General features: G+C 33.2%; 1 protein-coding gene across 1 annotated transcript; it reads left to right on the top strand.

Annotated features, from left to right (window-relative positions):
• The first annotated feature begins 95 nt into the window (after positions 1-95).
• Positions 96-23,770, top strand: CCT6 (Chaperonin containing TCP1 subunit 6). The gene is made up of 6 exons (XM_074184596.1): positions 96-329; positions 8,961-9,300; positions 9,362-9,509; positions 17,697-18,299; positions 18,354-18,505; positions 23,088-23,770. The coding sequence occupies exons 1-6, from the start codon at positions 196-198 to the stop codon at positions 23,301-23,303; spliced, it is 1,593 nt and encodes a 530-aa protein (XP_074040697.1). The 5' UTR covers positions 96-195; the 3' UTR covers positions 23,304-23,770.

Raw genomic sequence — 23,770 nt, 5'->3', positions numbered from 1 at the left:
TTTGTTAATGACATACAAACTCTGTCGTTCCATTGGCCGTCAATTTGAACGCAACTGGACTAAATGTTTCTGCGATTTTACGTTCCGGCCGTTCTGCGTTTATTGTCACGTTTTGTGGCTGAGTTTTTGGGCGGTGTGAGGTTAAAAATTACATTTTCACGTTTTTCGACTTTTCACTTTTAATAATTAGTAATAATGGCTATAAGTTTGTTGAATCCTAAAGCCGAAGTAGCCAGAGCTGCACAAGCACTGGCTGTCAATATTTCTGCTGCTAAAGGAATCCAGGATGTAATGAAAACCAATTTGGGCCCCAAGGGAACTGTAAAAATGTAAGAACACATGATTATATATTTATGGATTTCACCGTTTTTAGATAGAATTTTACTATTGTTAGTATTAGTTTTGACTATTTTCTAAGAAAAAGTAAGTAAAAGTTGAAGAAAAAATTACAAATGAAAATTTGAATGGAAATCAAATGAAGACAAAGAAAAAAATATTAATTGTATTCCCCATTGTATATGTTGAATTTTGTTCTCCTAAATATCATTAATTTTTGGTTTATTCTCTTTAAACATTGGCTGTGTACAAATCGAGAAAGAATAGGTTATTATAAAATTTGTCCAAATAAGGGCTAGCTTGGGAATATCATGAACCATAAATGATTTTAAAGAAAACGTCATTTTAGAGCACTCCATCTTGTACAGCTTGAAAAGTGGCAATGAGACAGTGTTTTCATAATGTTTTTATAAAATATTGGTAATTTGTTTATATAATGTCAAAAAAGTTGAAAGTTCTTCAAATATATCTGGAACTAATTGTCTCTAAAACGGGTAACTTTTTCATTTTTCAACCAACTTTATATCTCAGACAATTTTCAAATTTCCCATATTTGCCCTCCTTATCTAGGATACAGAGTATAATTTGATATTACTTACTTTCGGAAATGTGTTGTTTCGATTTGGCTCTTTCATTTGCTTTGTATCTGAATGAAACATATCTGGATAATCTACACATTTCCCTAAAAAAGTTTTGTTCAATTTGTTAAAGAAGTTTTTTCTAACTTGAAGAACCTAATACAAAACATATATCAAATAACTAGTTATTGCCGGTGTCTTTGATCAAGTAGTTTTTAGTTTTTTCCCAGGTTTTCTTTTGTAAGAGAACCGTTTCAACAAACTATAAATATAGTTGAAGAAAGTTGGACAGTATTTTTATACATTTTTTTCTAACAAATGTTCGATGTCGTTCAATAAATTGGCATTACTTTTTTATTTATAAAGTGATTGAAATGAATGAACCATTAAATATTAAGTGAAGATCCCAACAATAAAATAATGAAAAATGCTGACAAATTGATTAAACAAATAGTCAAATGGAAGAATTCCGCATAAAATTACATTTTTAATAATATGTTGCCTTCTAAGGATGATGGTCACCAAGATATGGGGGAGGAGGTATGACAGTTGAGGTTATGATAGAAAGATGTCCCTGATGAATTGAAAATCGTATTTTTTCAACAAATAGTTCTTCTAAATATTCGATCTGTTTCATTTTCGATGTTGCACATATAACATGTATTATGATAAAACACCTTGTATCATGATAATAATAATAATAATAATAATAATAATAATAATCATTTATTGGTGCTAACATACAGCAGTATTTACACAAGTCGAAAAGAAAAAAAAAATACGTTATTAGATAAAAATTTACAATAAATGCATATAAACAGTATACTTGACAACTAGCACTTACAGATATAAAAAAAAAATGATGCAGAGACATTGTTAAAAAGAATTAAATGATTTAATGCATGTCCCTAAAGTTATTTTGAAGGTACTCCTCAGTGCTATAGAACGCTTTTCTTTTTAGGTATAGTTTTATTTTGTTCTTAAACTGTGTGAAAGGTAAGTTTTTTACTTCTTCTGGAAGGACATTGTACATATTTATGCAATGATAGCTAGTTCCGTCTCTAGTACGGGAGAGTCGCAAATAGTTTTGTACAATTCTTTGACTGTTTCGAGTAGAATAGTTGTGTAAATCGCAATGTCTACTATACATGTTTTGATTTTGTTTCATATACAATAGACATTCCAATATGTAGACACATGGCAAGGTAAGTATACATAGTTCCATAAACTTTTGACGACAACATTCCCGGTAACCTATGTGGGCTATAATTCTGATGCATTTTCGCTGTAAACTAAATGCTTTGGATGCGTGGGTTGAGTGGCCCCAATTTAGTATAGCATATGACATAGCTGAGTGAAAAAAACTATAGTAAGCTGTCATTAATACATTATGAGATACACTATTTACTAGATTCCTTATTAGATAGATAGTTCTTGAAAGTTTACCCGAGAGGTATGCAATATGCTTTTCCCATGTCAGTACCGGATCAATATAAACGCCTAGGAATTTAACTGGTTCAGAATTAAAATAGCTGTCAGGTAATTTTCGTAGCGTAAATATTAGCATCTGAGTCTTACTTTCATTTACGCTCAGAGCATTTGTCTCAAACCAGAGCTTTACTTGTGAAAGTGTGTTATGCATATCACGTTGAATTACTTCTAAAGATTGGCGTTGTATAAGCTCAGTTGTATCATCTGCAAATAGAATGGATTCAGCATTCAGACAGCAGTTTGGCAGGTCATTGATGTAAATTAAGAAGAGAATGGGTCCTAGTACGGAGCCTTGCGGCACCCCATGTCTTACCAACTGCCGCTCCGAGGTGCTCATATTATAATTTACATACTGTAATCTGTCTGAAAGGTAGGACTTTATTAGTGTTAGACTGTTATTCTCAAACTTATAAGCTTCGAGTTTTTTCAGTAAGATATCGTGAGACACACAATCAAAAGCTTTTGTCAGGTCTAAGAATGATGCCTGAGTGTATATGTTTTCTTCATATCCGTTTAACACTATTTGTGTAAGATTATTTATTGCCAACGAGGTGGACCTATTGTTTCTGAAGCCATACTGACATGAAGAAAACAGCATATTCTCTTCAAAATACTGTGTAATTTGGATTTTTAAAGCAGCTTCTAGTATTTTTGCAAGAACAGGAACCAAGGAAATAGGTCTATAATTATTTATATCATCAATTGAACCCTTTTTGAAGATAGGAATAACTTTTGCAATTTTAAGGCATTTAGGAAATACTTGACAATGTATACATAGATTTATTAAATTGGTGAGAGGTACAATTATAATGTTAAGAAGAGTTTTTATGATTTTCACAGTTATATCATATGGATCTTTGCTTTTGCTATTTTTTAAATTACTTACTATTGATCTTATTTGGTTAAAAGTTACTTTCTTGAACTCAAATTTGACACTAGATCTGTTTATGGCGTCGATATCAATATAATCTACTGGGCTTTTATCAGCTTTAGGTAACGCATTCACTATATTATCTGCAATACTGACAAAGAAATCGTTGAAGTTGGCCGCATTGATGTTTGCAGTTTCAGATATGTTAAAAACTGGATTGTTATTTTTTATAATGTCCCACATAGCTGATTGACTGTTACTACTATTTCTTACATAACGGTCATTTGCTTTTCGCTTACTATCTGAAAGTGCCTTTTTATACTGGTTCCTGAAGGCTTTTAATTCCTTATTAGTTACAAGGTTTGGATTTTTTTTGTGGACATTACTGAGAAAATCAATATTTTCTCTCATTTGTTTAAGATTCTCATCGAACCAATCCACCTGGCCCTTTTTTTTAAAACTATTTACTGATTTTGACTTAATAGGAAATGACATTTCAATGCCAGTGGTTAATATGTCGATAAAATTTTGGAATTTTGTGTCGACATCTAGACTAGTGTCATCTAGAAATGACCAACATATGGTTTCAATGTGATTGTATAACAGAGTTAGGCCATAGTTCGTGATCGGTCTGTAGTTTACTCGCTTGTTACTAATACTTTTTTTGATTGTATGCTCAAAACTTAAGCTAATTCCTAAGTGATCTGAGAGATTGGAGTTAAATATTGATGTACAAAATTTTGAATCATTCAGATTAGTAAAAATGTTATCAAGGCAGGAGTTATTTCTGGTGTTCTCCTTTATTGTTTGTTTTAAGCCGAATGATTCAAATAGATTGCATAATTGAAGGGCTCTTTGGTCGCCCGTGTTGAAATTTACATTAAAGTCTCCCGTTATTACAATATTTTTTTTAATATCTAAGTTTCCAAGTAATAAGGTGATTTTTCCAATGAAAATGTTAAAATCTCCCAAGGGAGATCTATATACTGTAATGATTTGAGTGTTTTGAAATTTAATCCCTGACATTTCACAATGTATCTCAACAGAGCCATTTTCCAAATTTGGAATAGGTGAACATTTTAGATTTTCACTTACTAGTATACCTACCCCACCATGTTTTCTTTCACACCTGCAAAAAGATGATACTAATTGATAGCCTTCAATTATTAAAGACTCAATTTCCCCTGTTGATAGCCAGTGTTCATTTACGCATGCAATTTGATATTTTTTTTCTTTAAGAAGTACGTTCAGTTCCAGCACCTTATTACGAATAGATTGGATATTAAGATGTAATAAATTTAGACATTGCTTTGAGGTGGTTTTTATATTCATTTTTTTATTATTACCTAATGTTCTTTCTTGTACACAAGCACTTTCTTCCTCCCCGTTTTTTTGCGTAATATGAATAACATTGCACAAATTATCTCTCACATGCTGTTGACTAGCATTAGATATTGATAAGTTTTTTAAATTTGAATTTAAGTAATTGCTAAAAAAGCAGCTTCCTGGGATTGTTGAGCCTCATTTTGACTAGATGAAGAACTATAAGATTGCCTAGCATTCTGAATTTCCTGACTGTCAGAATCCTTGTGATTGATAACATCCTTTATCTGAAATTTCTCATAATACAACTTGAAGTCGAATCGACGGTAATATACTCCTTTAGGCCAGAAAGACGAGTCGTATAGTTTCTCCTTGAATTTGTAATCCGCAGCTACTAAAAAGCATTTAAATTTACCACCCATAGGTTGCAGTGTTTTTACAATAAAATCACTTTCTTCGTTGCCAGTTTTCTTTACCAAAAAATTTGTTATGTCTTGCTCTGTTACCTCTTTAAGTATTCGGTATAAATAGAGCCACACCTTTTTGCTGGCCCCTTTGAAATTACCCCCATCATCTTCTGATTGACCTATATTTCTTTTATTAGTACTTTGCATTCCTCTCTTCCGAACCACCCGTGTCCAGCCATCTTCTCTCAAATTGTCTGGTTTTGTTAATACTGGTGACTGGTCTAATGTTATAACATCATTCATTAAAGTTCTTTGTGCATTTTCCATTATAGATAAGTTACTTGGTGCTGCTATTAAGCTTGGACTTTTTGAACTATCCCCTGAATTCTTATTTCTTTTTGTTGTTTTGGAGAATAATGTTGGAGTTTTTGTACTATCATCAGTTCCTGCCAGTTTTTGTATAGTTGGGTTTTTTTGTTGAGCATTCTTATTTGGTTCATTTTTTTCTTCATTCAGGCCAATTATTTTAGCTTCTAGGGATTTAAATTTATTTTCAATTGAAATATGCAATGTTTTTATAATACTGGTTAAATGTTCTTCTGGAATGTTTTTGTCTGAAACATCTTTTTGCTCCTTGTGAGAAAGAGATCTACTTAGAATGTCAATTTCAGTCTGCAAATTTTTTATTTTGTCCTTGAGAAGAAAATTATTTTCTCTTAGCTCTGTATTAATTTCTTTTAATAAAATATTTTCCTGATGCAAAGATTTATCCATAAATGTGTCACTTAAAACGGCCTGATTGGCCGTGTCTGGTTCATCACTTTGAGAATATTTACTTACTTCAGCATATGATTGATTTTCACAGCACTTTTTGGTTTTTTTAGTTGCACATGCAGTATGAAATGTAATTTTACAACTTTGACAAATTACTTTTTTGTTAACAGCCGGTTTTTTACAAAAACCACAGAGCACACTTTCACTAGCTTCTTCACCCATTCTGGCGCTGTTGCCATATGATTATGTGTGAGAAACTTACAAAGAAATAAAAAACACCTAAGTCAAAATTAAACCCTCTAAAATGATGTGTATAGAAATGGGGAAGTAGAAAACCAAAAAGCTTTTTTTTCAAAAAATATTCTCTGCTAAAAAAATTCCTCTTTCAATTTATGCATTAAAATAAATTGATTGTAGCCGTTACTATGTGGTAGGAGCTCATAATGAAAAATGAGAAAATATATAAAATATATAGAATATATCATTTTAAAATAATGATAGTTTTTTTATTTAAATAAGTTGAGAGGAATCATGTAAGATCCGGTTATCAGTTGCACTTTGGTAGTGGGCAAGAGTGTAGGACTGACTTAAGCTTCACCTATCTCCCCATAATTACATAAGGGGGCGCACGCGCCCCCTTGGACACAGTGGCTGGATCCACCACTGCAATAATATAAAAAATTTTACTTCCATATATATTTTTGTAAATACAAATTTACTTCCCATTTTTCTATCATGATATAATCAAATATTTTCAATAAAATACCAAGGAGCTCAAAAAAATGAAATAAAGGAGTTCTCTCGAACTTTAAGGAATCTTTTATATTATTTTTCTGAATCATAAACAGATGTTTCTGTTTTAGGTATATTTTTTTAAAACTTTGGGAATAGCGAATAGTTTCATATACACAAGAACAATCCCTGTGCAAGTTTCAACACCCATTTTCCATAAGAGTTAATTCCAATATTCATTAAATGAAGGATTCAAAAAACTGAAAAAACAAATTGTCAAAAAAATTAAATTGTGATACATGACGATATTAATAATATTATATAGTATGGTAAGGCGAGATATGATCTAGTAATTAATGAGATATTCAATTACAGTAATTTACAATATGACATGTAATTCAAATGGAAAAAAGCGTGTTAAAATATGGCGTTAAAGATACACAAGATTCGTTCACTTACCATTAATGCACTGTCTGTCATTCTCATGGATTTCTGGATAGAATTTGATAAAACATTCACGTTTTGCGATTAATATCATGATAAAACATATATTTGTTTATTTATATACTTGTAGTGGGGATGCAATTATGAAGATACCAAAATCAGTTTTCAAAGTTTTTTTGCAAACATATCAAAAGTTTGTTATTGGAGAAAATGGAGGTGGGTGGGAAGGGGGGTTTTTAATTTTATATTTTAATATTTTGGCTTATATTGGGTATTATGTATTGTATATTTTGAATATTTGTATATTTCGTAACCCTAATTGCCTTGGGGTAGTGCAATGAAATTGCAGGGGTGAAAAATTGAAATTCTGAAGTAAGTGATAATTGAATAATAGAATCTTGTACCTGAAGAAGACATAACAAATAATGACAGCCATCTGAATCTTATCAATATTGTTTTCCAGAAAAAGGTTTGGTAGGCAGGTCATTTGTCCGAAGTTCTGACACACCCAAAGGGCGCAGTATAATCATTTGCCAATGACCACACACCACGTGGTGGGATGAGTGATCATTGGGTTCATGAACCTTTTTTTTATATTTGTTTTGAACTTATAACCTGATTACATTTACAGTATATTTTTCGGCTTTTAAGATCCTTCGCAGCCTTAAGGTTTTGGTCTTGATAAACATTTTTGTTGGTAACATTAGTAACTGATTCTTTCACGTTTGTTCTCACATTTATCATCAAATAAATACGAAAACATCACTTTTCTCAATCACCAGAAATGCAATACTCTTCTGGTTAGTGAAAACTAACCAAGTTGGCGTTATTAGCAGACGAGCAAAAAACTAGTTGGTAAAACATGCATTAAGAAGAGTATTGCACTTCTGGTGATTTATTGAATGAATGAATAAATTACTGAGGAAGCCTTTTAATTTTTGTACCCGTTTTTTCTGTGCCCAATTTACCAATTCAAACTGTGAATTAAGTCATTTTCAGTGCAAATCACCACTCTACACGTTGTGGTATTTGTTAGGTTAGACACAAATAATCATATTGTGATCTTGACAACTCGGTCACTTGTATGTTCCGAATGTCAAAATTTTATTGTGCATTAATTGACAATTATGCATAATAGAAATGCTTCAGTACGGAAAATTTTGTTTTCAATTGAAGTGAGGGAATAATCTCGATGTGCATATTTGTTTTTACTTTTTAGTATGTTTTTATGTTTTTTACTTACTTGTATTTCAAATGGATAATTGAGTAAATAAATAAATGGTTACGATTTCATTTTCTGATCTTATTTTTTCCTTTATTTAATATCAGGTTTAATACGAAGTAATATTTTTTTTATTTTTATTTATTTATTGCACAAGATAACCCCTTTTGTAATAGTACAAGCATCAAATATAATATTCAGATATAATAAAAAAATTGAAGAAAAGACTAAAAATGTAAAAGTAAGACTCAAAGTAAACTCAAGCATGTGAAAATGAGTAAAAGCACTAAAATAAACCGAATTATAGAATTTTATAATAGTACAAGCATCAAATATAATAAAACTAACGTTACTGCAGTTTCGTCCAAAAGGACATTTTCAAACTGTAACTAAAGTTACTGCAGTTTGAAAATGTCCTTATAGGACGAAACTGCAGTAACGTTACTAACAAATAAAAGTGGTAAAAAACAGAAAGTTTCAAGTGTCTTATACATTAATGTATAAGTTTGAAAATGTCCTTATAGGAAGAAACTGCAGTAACATTAGTTACAAATAAAAGTGGTAAAAACATAAAGTTTCAATTGTCTTATACATTAATGTATAAATTTGAAAATATCCTTATAGGATGAAACTGCAGTAATACTATTTACAAATAAAAGTAGTAAAAAACAGAGAGTTTCAATTCTGTTTTCTTCATTATAATTTCGTACCATATAGTAACGGCTACGTGCATCAATTTATTGTAAGCACTAAGATAAACAGAATTATGTATATATGTTAAGGTTGGTATCTGGAGCTGGTGATATCAAAATAACCAAGGATGGAAACGTGCTGTTACATGAAATGCAAATCCAACACCCAACAGCCTCTCTTATTGCCCGAGCCTCAACTGCTCAAGATGACATGACTGGTGACGGAACAACATCTACTATTCTTGTCATTGGTGAACTTCTCAAACAGGCCGATATTTATGTTGCTGAAGGTTTGCATCCCAGGATACTTACAGAAGGATTTGATAAAGCTCGGGCTAAAGCATTAGAAGTGTTGGAAAAAATCAAAATTCCTGTTGAAATCAACAAGGAAAGTTTGACCGACGTTTGCAGGACTAGTTTGAGAACCAAGGTCAGCTAATTTTTTCTATTTTGTATTTCTAAGTATACAAATTTTTTTCTCTTTCATATAGGTTCATCAAAAACTTGCTGATGTATTGACAGATGTTTGTGTTGATGCAGTACTAGCAATCAAACAAGGCGATAAACCTGTAGATCTTCATATGGTTGAATTGATGGAAATGCAACATAAAACAGAAACAGACACCCAACTCGTTAAAGGTGAGTTTCAAAATAAGTCATAATTTCAATATTCTATGATTATAACAGGTGGTTTGAAAGTTTTAAGATTTCAAATTGTTGGTTGAAATGCAAATTTTCAAATTTTCTGGAAACCCATTTCTGGAAAATATTTTCTTAGATTGTAGATTGTAATCAGTTATAGAGACTTTTATACACAGAAAAAACCATTTGTCAACTAAAAGTTGAGAAAATAGACTAAATTACTTACTGCAAATGAATAATTTATGGAATTTACTGAACCATTTTCGATTCTACGGAATAATAATTAATTTTTTTAGTAGTTTTCATCCTCTTGCTCACCATATTCACTATTCGGTGGAACATGAGACTCATATTCCAGTTTCATAAATAGCCTTTCAAGATTGTTTTATATAAATTCATTGAATATTACTGGAGTTTTTTCCCAACACCAATTCGTTATTTTTAACACCTCGACACGTGTTTCGATCACCAAGTAATCATCTTCAAGAGGAAAATTGAACTGGAAAACTTGCGAAGCTAACCCTATTTATGCTATACAGGTATACCATACAGGTATACCATACAGATATACCACATATACAGGTATACCACACCTTTGGTGTCTTAGATTAATTTTACAATTTTCCTTATTTATTAATTTTACTATATGTCCTTATGTAATGTTTAAATGTTATAGCTATATATAAAACAATTTTCAAGCTATATAAAAATTAATTTCACAATATTGGCCTTATTAAATCAACTTACCTACATTTTGATTTTAGCGACATATTTAAAATATTTTATATTTATGATTTTATTTATACTTATACATAGTAGATGAATTTTATCTCTAATCAAGGATTTCTGTATTTGTGACTTGTCATAAATGTACAACTGTATGTAAAATTGTCAAATAAAGTACTCTACTCTACTCTATTGCCTATCTAAATTTATTTTTACAATGTGTCCTTATGTAATAGTCAGTAAATCTAATAATATTATTTTAACAAGCTATATAGCATGCAATTTGGTATTGGTTCGTCATCGTTATTCATAATATTATTGTTTACTTATTTCTACACTCTCATAGGCATCTAGTTGCCTGTTGTTGTTAACTTGACCAACTAATCTTAATGAACTGAAGTCTTTGGAATGGTTTTGTTGCAAAATATGATGGTCAACTGCTGATTTTTCAGGTCTTCCATATTTTAAGTGTGCTAAGTGTTCCTTATAACTTACATCTTACTTTAATAAATATTTTTGTCTGTCCATAATATTTTGCATCGCAGTCCTTACATTCATTTGCGTAAATTCCAGACTTTTCCGAATTCTCGACTTTGTCTTTTGGACTTCCCAAAAGGCTTTGTAGTGTATGACTTGTTTTAAAAACCACCTTCATACCTAGTTCCATGAAAATCTTTGCAAAGTTCTTCATGTATTGGTGTCTTCGTGTATTGGTGGTATAGAACTGAGATGTATTTATCTTGGTTTTTGTCCTTTCTGAAAGTCGAGACTTCGTTCATTCTTAACCTAAACTTCTTCCTTATTGTGTCATCTACAATACCCCTTGAGAAACCGTTAGTGGCTGTTATTTCCTGTATTGTGCGTTTTTCTTTTGTGAACCTAGCTCATGTTTTAGAGGGAAATTCAAAAGAAGATGGACTAAAAAATTCAACCCAGCATGTTTGTGCTGTCCACAGTGATGTGAACTGTCAGGAATATACCTGTACGTGCTTGTTTCTTTTTTAAATATATCGTATTCTAACCCCCCATATTGGCTCCTCATTACCAAAACATCAAGAAATGGTAGTTGTCCTTTTCTAACTCATACGTGAATTTTATTGATGGACATCTATTATTTAATATTCGATTTTTTGGTATCGAATATCGCGAAAATATCATCCATATACCTTAGCCAAATCCTAGGATTTGGCTATTCACATACTTTAGCTGGCAAGCATCAAAGCTACCTGTTTTTTTATATCATGTCTCAATTGATTAGTTCCAGATCAGTCTCGGATCTATTAGTCTACTTTGTTGCCTCATCCTCATTCCACGAGGAAATACTTCTGTTTGATCTGTGGCTGACTGGGGGACAAAGTTTATAAAACGTAGATGTTTCCTGTAATTGGTTTGTTGCCAACTGTTGTCTATAGAATGCTTCATTTCAAAACCTGTCCGATCTAACAAAATTCCAGGTCTGACTTATTGCTACACATTGTTTTCCAGGGTTTTTGATGAGATATGACGATTCGACAACTTTTCACATCAGATTCATTCCATTTACCACCACTTACTGATACATGTAGAAATTAATGTTATTTTCCTCCTTACATCTCATGTTCATGAAGGTAGGTTTATTCTCAACTTTTAAGTTGTTTTCCAGTATAAACTGTAGTACAGTACACAGATAGAATCATGGCTGGTTATAAGTACCAAGCCCTGATTGCGGACAAAGTTCGTACCATTTAGAACCATTGTTTGAAGGTGATTGACAATGTTTCGTGATGAATTTCACTAGTTCGGACTTCCATTGTCTACTATATGAAATGATTTGAAATCCCTGAAACAAGAAAAAAGAATAATTAAGAATGAATAGTTGAAAATAACAATTATATTAAGCAACAATAAACCTGAACTGAAATGATAGTGAAATAACCTACAAGTAAAAATAAAATAATTGAATAAATAAAAATTAAAGGAATGAAAAAAGAAAATAATAAAAAAATAAAAAAGTGTAGAGATTCCAAGTCACGTTAGTTCACGACATTTCGATTGTTGGTATCTACAATCGTCTTCGGGTGATGACTGGACTGATTCCTCCGAGAGATGACTATTTTATAGGTCGTTGAAATACTTTCACTTTCTCTACTTTCCATTTTCCGCTTCACTGATTCCGTGAGAGATAAAAGTTTTGGCGGGAGTTGGTCATTTTTCGTTTGATGATGGGTTTCCATATGTTTCATATATCTACGCTGGCCTGGCTGAATACGTTGTTGGACAACATGTATGCGGCTTCCTTAAATTTTCTCCTGAACCAATGTTCCTCTCTCCATCAACACAACATCGAGTGGTCCCAAGCTGAGATCTTGCACAGAGAGGAACATTGGTTCAGGAGAAAATTTAAGGAAGCCGCATACATGTTGTCCAACAACGTATTCAGCCAGGCCAGCGTAGATATACGAAACATATGGAAACCCATCATCAAACGAAAAATGACCAACTCCCGCCAAAACGGTCATCTCTCACGGAATCAGTGAAGCGGAAAATGGAAAGTAGAGAAAGTGAAAGTATTTCAACGACCTATAAAATAGTCATCTCTCGGAGGAATCAGTCCAGTCATCACCCGAAAACGATTGTAGATACCAACAATCGAAACGTCGTGAACTAACGTGACTTGGAATCTCTACACTTTTTTATTTTTTTATTATTTTCTTTTTTCATTCCTTTAATTTTTATTTATTCAATTATTTTATTTTTACTTGTAGGTTATTTCACTATCATTTCAGTTCAGGTTTATTGTTGCTTAATATAATTGATATTTTCAACTATTCATTCTTAATTATTCTTTTTTCTTGTTTCAGGGATTTCAAATCATTTCATATAGTAGACAATGGAAGTCCGAACTAGTGAAATTCATTTAGAACCCTTGATTGCTTTATTGCATTCTATTACTTGGGTTCAAGTGACAACTATATCAGATCGCAGTATTACGGTAGTGATGGAGTTTAAAAGTAAACTATATATAAATAGACCCTTGTTTTACACAGCATGCCGATCTCTGAATGCCATGTCTCATTTCGTGTACTGTAAATGCTCACCTCTTGCATTGGTTCAGTTCTTTCCCAGGTCGGTGGTTCAAGCTGCAGGCTGAACGATCGATTTTCACTTGCTATCGTACAACCTGTGTTAGGAATCACACGTTAAAAGGTAAGACCTCGTTAGTCCTTATCTTGCACAAGTTTCGACTTCTGAGGGTAGGTAGGTAGGTCTAAAATGAGTGGATCAATTCGACCCTCCACTGCAACCCATAAGGGTTTATTGTGGCTCACACCTATTCACACTCGGCCAAATAAATCCAGCTTCTTATATTACGAAGCCGATTAGTTTGTATGGTGAGTGGTCTTTCAGGTCAGATGGTGAGAGGACGGATCTGCCGAACTCAAAGAACCTGATTCGTTCCCCAGCGGGGCGGGCACAAAGTATATGCTCTGCAGTTTCATCATTTTCCAGACAGAGACGACACACACTGTCTTCCGACAGTAAAACTCTCTGCATGTGATAATTCAAATGACGGTGACCTGTAAGAAGGCCTGTTAGACATCGTAGTTCATCCCTACTGTAGTCCAACAACTGTTTGGAATCAAGCTTCGAAGGGTGAATAAACGCCTTGGAGTGAGCCAATCCTGGAAGACTATGCCAGAAGTCCATAACTCTTATTGCTATCCAGGTGTTCAGTCTTTGTTTGGCAAAGCCCAAAGCGATGCCAATGACAGGTTCTGGTCCAATGAAGCCGCTTGCAGCACCCTCCTTTACAAGAGAGTCCGCAGCTTCATTGCCTTCCAGGCCAGTATGGTCAGGAATCCAGACCAGAGATAATCTGTTTAGTCTTCCTATCGAGGAGAGTCTTTTTTAGCAATTTGCTACCAATTTAGACGTTGCTCGGTAGGAGCCAAGAGCTTCCAACGCCGCTCGACTGTCCGAGAATATTTTTATTGACTTGTGAGTGAGGTTGGATTTGTCCAATCTCTCTGCACACAATTCAATAGCGTAAATTTCCGCTTGAAATACAGTCGCATAAGTTCCTAGGCAGGTAGATAACTCTGTCCTGGGTCTGCGACTGAAAACACCTGCACCAGAACCAGAAGGTGTTTTTGATCCGTCTGTGAACCAACAACTATCTGCTCTTAATATTTCTTTCACCCGCAGGATCCAGTCCTCTCTACTCGATAAATATTAGCATCCTAATAGAGCGCTTCCGTTGGGACTCACCTACTTTTATCTAGCATGAGTTTTAACGTTATTCTGAAGATGCAAGAGATTTTTCAATACCCTAAGACATAATTCCACTAAACTATGGTAAAGTTTTTTGTTTCATCTCAGCATACCTGTGTGTAACTTGCTCAACTTTAAACAAAACACATTCAAATTTTTGAGTAAATGATTGGAATGAGTGTCCCGATTAAGATAGCTCTTGAGTATTTCATGAATTTTGTCAATAATATTTCCAGATCATTTTTCGGCTTCGCAATTTCGCGAAGCAGTGATCTCATCCTATCATGAGAACTGTCCACTGAGGGTCAAAAGAGATAACCGCAACTCTTCTTGGTGGAACAAAAGCCTTGAAAATAAAAAAAAAGAAGTCGACGACTATTCAATCAAGCTAAAGAGTCAGGTAACTGGGAGCTTTATAAAACCACTCTAACGACATACAACAAGGAAATTAGAAAGGCAAAACGGGAGAATTCACAAGATTCTCTCTAGAGAGCCGACTGCTGAAATTGGGTCGGTTAAACAACCCGATGGAACATTTACGACCTCTAGTGAAGAAACGTTAGAGCTTTTGATAGAAAACCACTTTCCTGGAAATCGGACTTTTGATAACAACAGACCTCCCATCTTCGAGAGCGCTAAACGCCCAAAAAAGAACGACTGGGACGTCGCAAAAAAGGTTATTACAGCACCGGCAGTTGAATGGCCTATCAAGTCTTTTCAGCCCTTCAAATCTCCCGGAGAGGATGGTATATTTCCAGCTCTTCTTCAAAACGGACTGGAAATAATTTTACCTATTCTCACAAAATCGTATAGAGCTAGTCTGGCGTGGAACTATATACCACCCAGTTGGTTGGCAGCAAGGGTGGTATATATACCTAAAATGGGCCGGAGATACCCACACCTCAAATCGGTACGACCAATCAGCCTTAAATCCTTCCTGCTGAAAGGACTTGAGAGGATACTGGACGGACATATCAGGGGGGTAGCATTATATGCATCCCCACTGAATAACCACCAGTATGCTTATCAAACCGCCAAATCGACAGATTCAGCATTAAACAACCTCGTTGAGAAAATCTCCCAATTCCTTGACAACCAGGAGATTGCGGTTGCTGTATTTCTTGATATTGAAGGAGCATTTGACAATGCACTACCTATATAAATCTATAGGATTGTCTCTGGCTAGAAAGGGCATAGAATCGACCATAACTGGCTGGATCTATGCCATGCTAGTAAACAGAACTGCAACTACGACTCTTCAAGGCGAGGCTATCAGGTTCAGGGTCACCAGGGGCTGCCCTCAAGGTGGGGTACTATCTCCCCTTCTGTGGTCGCTCCTGGTGGATAGTCTGCTTGATGCCCTCGACAGAAGAAAAGTTGATCTGCAAGCTTATGCAGATGACCTTGTCATCCTGGCAAGGTCCACGTCGGGAAGGGTAGCTTGTAATATCCTCCAATGCGCGTTGGACGTTGTTCACAGTTGGTGCCTGAGGGAGCAGATGTCTGTCGACCCCAGCAAAACTGTGTTAATTCCCTTCACCAAGAGAAGAAAATTGGACGATCTAACTATCTTTTATCTACAAAGGTGGCAAAATATATAATCACTTACCACTTGCAATAAAAACCATTGGATCCTTCTATAAATTCAAAAGAGCAGTAAAAAATCTATTATTAGACAAAGCCTATTACAGTCTGAATGAATACTTTAGTGAAACACTAGAATAATCCTTATTTAATTTCCATATGTCGCATAGTGTTGCTCATCTTTTATTTTGTATAGTTGTGTAGATTTATATTGTATTAAGTGTGGCATGTTACCTTTTATTAACAAGTTTAATTGTTGTTGACATATTTTCTCTGGTATCAGTGCTATGTATATTTTATATATATTTTTTTAATTTTTTAACTTTGTAACCATGATGTTATTCATGTACAATAAAGTACTTTCTCTCTCTCTCTAACGCCACTTTCCCTCAATGGTGTGGTCATTCCATTTGGAACGGAGGTGAAATATCTTGGCATTGTCCTTGATAAAAGACTCACCTGGAACGCTCACTTGGAAAAAGTTTTAAACAAAGCCAGACTGTCTATGGACATGTCGAAGGATTGGTGGTAAAACTTGGGGTTTAGGTCCCAAACAAATCCATTGGATTCATGTGATGATTGTCAGACCAATGATTACTTATGGTGCAATTGTTTGGTGGCCGAAGGCTTTACAGAAAACGGCCCAAGCGAAGCTCTCTGGCTTACAGAGACAGGCTTGTCTGGCTATCGTTGGTGCCATCAGTACCACACCGTCAGCGGCCATGGAGATCCTTCTAGATCTACCTCCTCACCACATTTTTCTGGAAAGAGAGGCTAGATGGACTGCATACAGACTTGTGCACATTGCCAATTGCACAAATCAATTCAATGCAGAGTGCAACAGACTGTTGGTTGACATTGGAAGTCACAGCATTCTGGAAATGACCTCTGACTTTATGCCTCCAACTGTCCACTTCTGAGGATTGTCGTTCGTAGGGGTGCGACAGCTGGTTAACGGAAAGACATACTTAAACATGATATGTTCAACATTACAGTATAGGATGGTTAAACCCAACCAAATATTCATTGAAATATTTAAAGTGTCAAAAATATTTCAAGCAAAAGAAGTACATGTACTTGTGATCCAACACCAGAGAGTTTAGACCCACCAAGGTGGTGCTAGGCTGATCCACTCAACTGCACTAAGAAGGATAAATCTGACAGTAAAGGTAATAACTTCTTCCCTTACGAAGACGCCATTAATGGGATCGACAGAAGACTCGATCCTTGAATATAAACGAGGTGGGTCAAAACAGCGCTTTCTGGTGTTGGATCATAAGTACATCTAATTGCCTTGCAGTGGAAGACAGAACATGAATCTCGTTTGGTAGTTGATATTGAAGCTTGACTTTGCAACTGACTGCTTTGGGGATTAATCCCATAGATGGCGTTTTCGTAGGGAAAGATGTCATCATCTTTACTGAAAGAAGTATTTTGACGGAGGTGTACAAATTTCCAGCAGTTCCGTTGCCATCAAGTAGAAACAAGAAAAATAATACTGTATAATTGCACTCAAACACTCACCATCACATTGCACCCTCTATTGTTAGCTCCAGGTTATGTTCTCATGCAGAATTCAAAAAGTTGAAAAAAGTGTATGAAAGTTTGTAATTTCTTTTCTAGGTCTGGTTCTTGATCATGGTGCTCGTCATCCTGACATGCCGAAGAGCCTTAAGAATTGTTACATTCTAACTTGTAACGTGAGCATGGAGTATGAGAAAAGCGAGGTCAACTCGGGATTCTTCTACAAAACAGCGGAAGAAAGAGAAAAGATGGTTTCTGCTGAACGTGGATTCATTGAGCAAAGGGTCAAAAAAGTAATAGCTTTAAAGAAATCTGTATGCGACGGTACAAACAAAACATTTGTGGTCATCAACCAGAAAGGTATTGATCCGATGAGCCTGGATATGCTGGCCAAAGAAGGTATTATTGCCCTTCGCAGAGCTAAGAGGCGTAATATGGAAAGACTTGCTTTGGCATGTGGAGGAATTGCTATGAATAGTTTTGACGACCTCCAGGAGTCTCATCTTGGTCAGGCTGGTCACGTATATGAGCATGTACTAGGTGAAAACAAGTATACCTTCATAGAAGACTGTAAGGTTCCACAATCTGTTACAATTTTAATGAAAGGACCTAATAAGCACACCTTGGTACAAATCAAGGATTCCGTAAGAGATGGTTTGAGGGCTATCAATAATGCTATTGAGGATAAAGCTGTTATACCAGGTCAGTGATAGTTTTTTTAAGTAAACTATGGTTTTACATAAAAATATTTTCTAGGTGCTGGAGCTTTTGAGATTACGGCAAATAAAGAGCTATTAGCTTTCAAAGACACTGTTAAAGGAAAAGTTCGTCTTGGTATTGCAGCTTATGCCGAGGCACTTTTAGTCATTCCCAAAACATTGGCTGTTAATTCTGGATTTGATGCTCAGGTAAGTGTAATATTCAAAAGGGATTTTTTTTTTACTTTTATTACTTGATATTTTAATTTTTGACCAAATAACTATTTCCAATCTACACAGATGTTAATTTATGCATAGACTAATATGTAATATATGTTATAAGGTAGTAACTGGCAAAATTGAATTCAAGAATTGAGAAAGTAGAATGAAATTTGTTGATAGATAGACACAAATTGTCAATATATCTAGATAATGTCTTGGTTTCTATTTCACTTGAGTCTGGTGACACAACAATAATGTTAATATCATCGGTGTACAAGAAAAGTTGTCCATCTCTGATAATTTATGGCAGGTGACTATAAAGGTTCGAGAACACCTTGTGAAGTTCCCAGGATCATGATAAATGATCTTCATTTACGCTTATAACCATAATTTTGTCGATAACATACAATCTAAACCAGTATTTCGTTGACTCTTTTATGCCTAAATGAAAAAGTTTTCAAACCAATTCAATTCGTATTTAATGTTAAGAATGTTTGACTGAGATCGAATATTATTTCCATAACTATCAATATTGTTTTTTGTTGAATAGTGTCTGTTGAAGGCGGTTTCAATAAAGATTTTTATTCTAAAAGCATGTAGGCATTAAGATAATTTTCTATTTGAATAAATAACTTTTTTTTTGTATACCGCCATTATTTTCGATACCAAGTTTAGAATAGGTACATATTCCCTTGTAATTTTTAATGGCTAAATAATTTCCTTTCGTGAACGCTGGGTCTACTTTTGAAATCCTCATTTACAAAATCCTTTCGCTACTGATTGCTGCTATGGCACATATATTTCTAGGGAATATTTCGATGTATTAGATGAATACTTCCATTCACATTTCATCAATACTTGCAGAATGTTGTATGTTGTTATAAGCCTTATGTAATTGTTCTTAGTGAAACATGTATCACTGAAGAGATAGATGATGCTGAACTTTATATTGAAAGGTATCAGATGTTTAGATGTAATAGCACAAGTCGTTATACGGGTGGAGTTTTAATTTTTGTAAGGGAAGATGTTGAAGTTAAGTCAAGTAAAACTCATATAACTGACATGGTTTATTGGTGTCTGTTCATAAAAATCAAAATAGGTAATAATATATGGAACATTGGGGGTCTTTATAGGTCTCCAAGTTCCAGTAAGCCTGTTTTTATTGATGCTCTGGAGGATGTGATAGAAACACATTTTTCTGATGGTAAAAGATGTTTATTGATTGGTGATTTTAATTTCAATTTTTTTAGTAATGAATATTATGAGCAAAAAATAAAAACACTATTTAATATGTATGGGTTAGATCAAGTTGTTCAAGATTATATGAGATGTTGTGGTAATTCAAAAACTTTAATTGATTATGTTGTTACAAATTATGATAATGTTAGAGCAGTTGTGAATGAACCTAACATCTCCGAGCATGGCATTATATCCATTAATTTATCCACTGAACACTTTCGATTGCCTGAAAAATCAATTACTTTTAGAAAATTTACAGATCAAGAGTATCATAATATAAATATGCAATTAATATCTTGTAACTGGAACAATAACTCAGTTAATGTCGATAATATTTTACATGAATTAATTGATAATGTGTCAACAATTGTTAATGTAATTGTCCCTGAGAAAACAATATATCTCAAAAGTAATTATGTACCCTACTTTGATGATGAACTTAAAGAAAAAAGATGTGAGCGTAATAATGCATATTACAATTTTAGGCATTGCGAGGGTGGTCTAAAAGAAGAACTTTGGAATGTCTATAAGATCATTAGAAATCAATATGTTGTTTTACTAAAGGAAAAAGAGAGATTATATTTTGAACAAACTATAGACAAAAATAAAAATAATAGTATGGAAATGTGGAAGTGTCTTAAAAACTTGTTAAGCCAAAACAAGATGTTGTTAGCCGTATTCAGTTTGAGATTAATAATCAAAATGTAATTTTGAATAAGGAAATAGACATTGCTAACAATTTCAATTCATATTTCATATATTGTGTAAATGAAATAACTTCAGTTTTTCAAAATGTACAGCAATGGACCCATGACTACCCTGTTATATCAGCTAATTTCACTGAATTCTCGCCTTTAACAATTAATGAACTAAGAAATATTATATTCTCGCTTGACAAAACTAACAAAGCAGAAATTTTAAATGATAATTTCTTAAAAAAAAGCTTTGATGTGGCTGGGTACGCAATATTAAATTTAATTAACACATCACTTAGAACCGGTGTGTTTCCAGATCAATTTAAGATTTCCACTGTTGTTCCTGTACCGAAAATTAACTCAATTAAAGCTGAACATTTTAGACCATTAAATATACTACCAACTTTTAAAAAAGTGTTAGAAATGTCTGTATATAACCAATTAATTCAGTACTTTAATACCAATAAATTGTTTATAGGCAACCAATCAGGTTTTAGAGCTAGACACTCATGTGAAACGTCTCTACAATTTTTAATAACTCAATGGAAAAATACAATTGATAGAAATCAGTACATTGTTGCGACATTTCTCGATCTTAAAAGGGCATTTGAAACAATTGATCGAAATATTCTACTTGAAAAATTAAAATATTATGGGATATCAGGTATTGTTTTCGATTGGATTCAAAGTTACTTATTCAACAGAAGACAAAAAACTAAATTTGGAAAAGAATTGTCAGATGAACTTATAATTGAGAGTGGCATACCCCAGGGTAGTGTGTTAGGTCCATTGCTTTTTATTATTTACCTAAATGATATTAATCACATATCTGGATCACACTGTATAAATCTTTTTGCAGATGATACATTGGTTTATTGTATACATGAAAATTTGGATCAGGCAATTGTTGAAATGAATAGGTCTTTAAATAGCATTGAAACATATTTATTTATTAATAAACTGAAACTAAATGTCAATAAAACAAAAAGTATGATTTTGACATCATCTTATAAGTATGATCAAATTGTTTGGGCAAATGCTGTTATAAATATTAATAATGTTAGCATTGAAATTGTGACTGAAATAAAATATTTGGGTTTCATAATTGATAAAAATTTAAAACTAAATAGTCATGCTGATTTTATTTGTAAAAACGAGATAACGAGAGTATTCATTCTGCAAAAGCGATTTATTCGCCTGATATTCAACTTGGACTATAGGGAATCATGTAGAGAGACTTTTAGGACAAATAGCTTGATGACTTGTACAAGCATTTGCCTCTACAAGCTATTAAATTATACCCACCAGCACAAAAATAAGTTTCAAAAAAATAGTGATGTCCACCAATACAACACTCGAAACAAAAACAATGTCCACTTAAGATGGAACCTGCTACCAGATGGAATAAAAGCAAATGAAAATATAGTCAAATTCAAATCCACCTTGAAATCATTTTTGATTGACAACTGTTTTTATTCCCTAACAGAGTTTACTGAACAATTACTAAAATGAAATAACATATTCTCATCCCCTACATAGCACCAGGCATTTTATTCCCAACTCTACATGTACGAACTTTTAAAAAATATGTATTGTATTATTGTATTGTTAGTATTTTTATGTGTATTTTTCGTTTTTTATTAAGATGTATTGTAATTTTATCCTGATTCGCAACCGAACACGGTTATTAGACTTATCTCATGTCATGTAAATGATTCGAAGAGATCAATAAATCTATCTATCTATCTATCTAAGAAACTTTTTTTTCTCTCTCGTATATGTAAAAAAGTGTCTATGTATGCTAGGTTGACTATTTTTAAAAGCCTAATACAACCTCATTTTGATTATTGTACTACATTACTTTTTCTACTTGGTAAAAATAAAATAGCGCAATTGCAAAAGCTTCAAAATCGGGGCATGCGATTAATATTGGGATGTAGCCGTTACTCAGCAATTAAATCGATGTTACAGTGTCTAAACTGGTTTTCAGTTGAAGAACGTATATTATATATGACTATGATCTTTATATTTAAGCTGCAAAAAGGATTGCTACCCAATTACTTTCAAAAATTCTTATTGAGAAATAATGAAGTTCATGATTACAATACGAGAAGAAATAACAATTTTTACATTAATAAAACTAACACTAAATTTGGAATGAATAGTATATTTCATAAAGGCTTAAACGAATTTAATAAACTACCACAATTTGTAAAAGAATCTAATTCAATAAACCAATTTAGGTCATCATTAAAGAAGTATATTAGTGACAGCTCATTATGATATTTGTAATTTTTTTTTAAATTTTTTAATGTGAACTAACCTAATAACCTAATAATCTATAGATATGTATGTATATTTGAAAGGTACTTTAAAATGTTACTATATTTACATAGTTAAGGTGGTGAGATATTTTTGAATTTGTAATTTTTCTTTTTTTTGTATATTAGGCTTGCCTATTTAATAAATAAATAAATAAATACAATGCAATAAATTGAGTTACAGAGTGGGTTGGATTCAGTTGTGGATCAATTTTATAGTAGACTCAAACTCTTTACCATTTCTGCCAGCTTCTGCAAGCATGTTCCAAACTCATGTGTACTGAACTGTTGATACAAAATCATTTTGCATTCCAGGACACCATTGTCAAACTCCAAGAAGAATCTCGATTGAATCCTGAACCTGTAGGACTTGACCTGACATCTGGAGAACCTATCAATCCAAAAGATGCTGGCATCTTTGACAACTATGTGGTCAAGAAACAAATCATTAACTCCTGCTCTGTCATTGCCAGTAACCTATTACTTGTGGATGAGATTATGAGGGCAGGCATGAGCAGTTTGAAAGGATAAAAAGTTTTAATGGTATTACTCTTTGTACTATTGAAGTTCAACAATAATATATTTTTTCAATTGGTTTCAAAGCATAAAATTTCTCAACCTCAAATTTTCTTAGAATGACATAACACATTCACAAGAAATTTAATATTCTGGAGCTGTATCTAATAATTTTGTTAGATAATTCAGTGTCATTTCAGACACTAATTGTTTATTAAAACTTTTCATTGACAAGCCATTAAATTTTAGAAAGTTGTAAAGGTAACTAGTTTGAAATTTTTTAAACTTATACACGAAGGCAAAACAACTGAATACTGTTTTAGTTTGTGTTCTGTATGATAATGTGACATTGCTTCGTTTTACACCATTTTTGTTTAGTTGAACTTCAATATAATTTCCTAATACGACTATTGCTTATTTATCTTTTTTTTATAATCATTAACGATGAAATTAACACATTAAAAATATAATTTTCCACTGCA

This window comes from Leptinotarsa decemlineata, unplaced genomic scaffold (assembly GCF_025532065.1).
Source record: "Leptinotarsa decemlineata unplaced genomic scaffold, Ldec_3_MD MMD2_tig00026354_RagTag_RagTag, whole genome shotgun sequence".
Classification (NCBI taxonomy): Eukaryota; Metazoa; Arthropoda; class Insecta; order Coleoptera; family Chrysomelidae; genus Leptinotarsa; species Leptinotarsa decemlineata.
The sequence above is the reverse complement of the archived record's forward strand: the minus strand, read 5'-3'. Positions and strand labels throughout refer to the sequence as shown.

Bases quoted from the DNA above. Each gene is read 5' to 3' on its own strand.
- CCT6 (XM_074184596.1), top strand. From the start codon at position 196: ATGGCTATAAGTTTGTTGAATCCTAAAGCCGAAGTAGCCAGAGCTGCA. The intron at 9,510-17,696 runs GTGAGTTTCAAA...TTTCTTTTCTAG, and splicing joins AGACACCCAACTCGTTAAAG to GTCTGGTTCTTGATCATGGT. The intron at 18,506-23,087 runs GTAAGTGTAATA...TTTGCATTCCAG, and splicing joins ATTCTGGATTTGATGCTCAG to GACACCATTGTCAAACTCCA.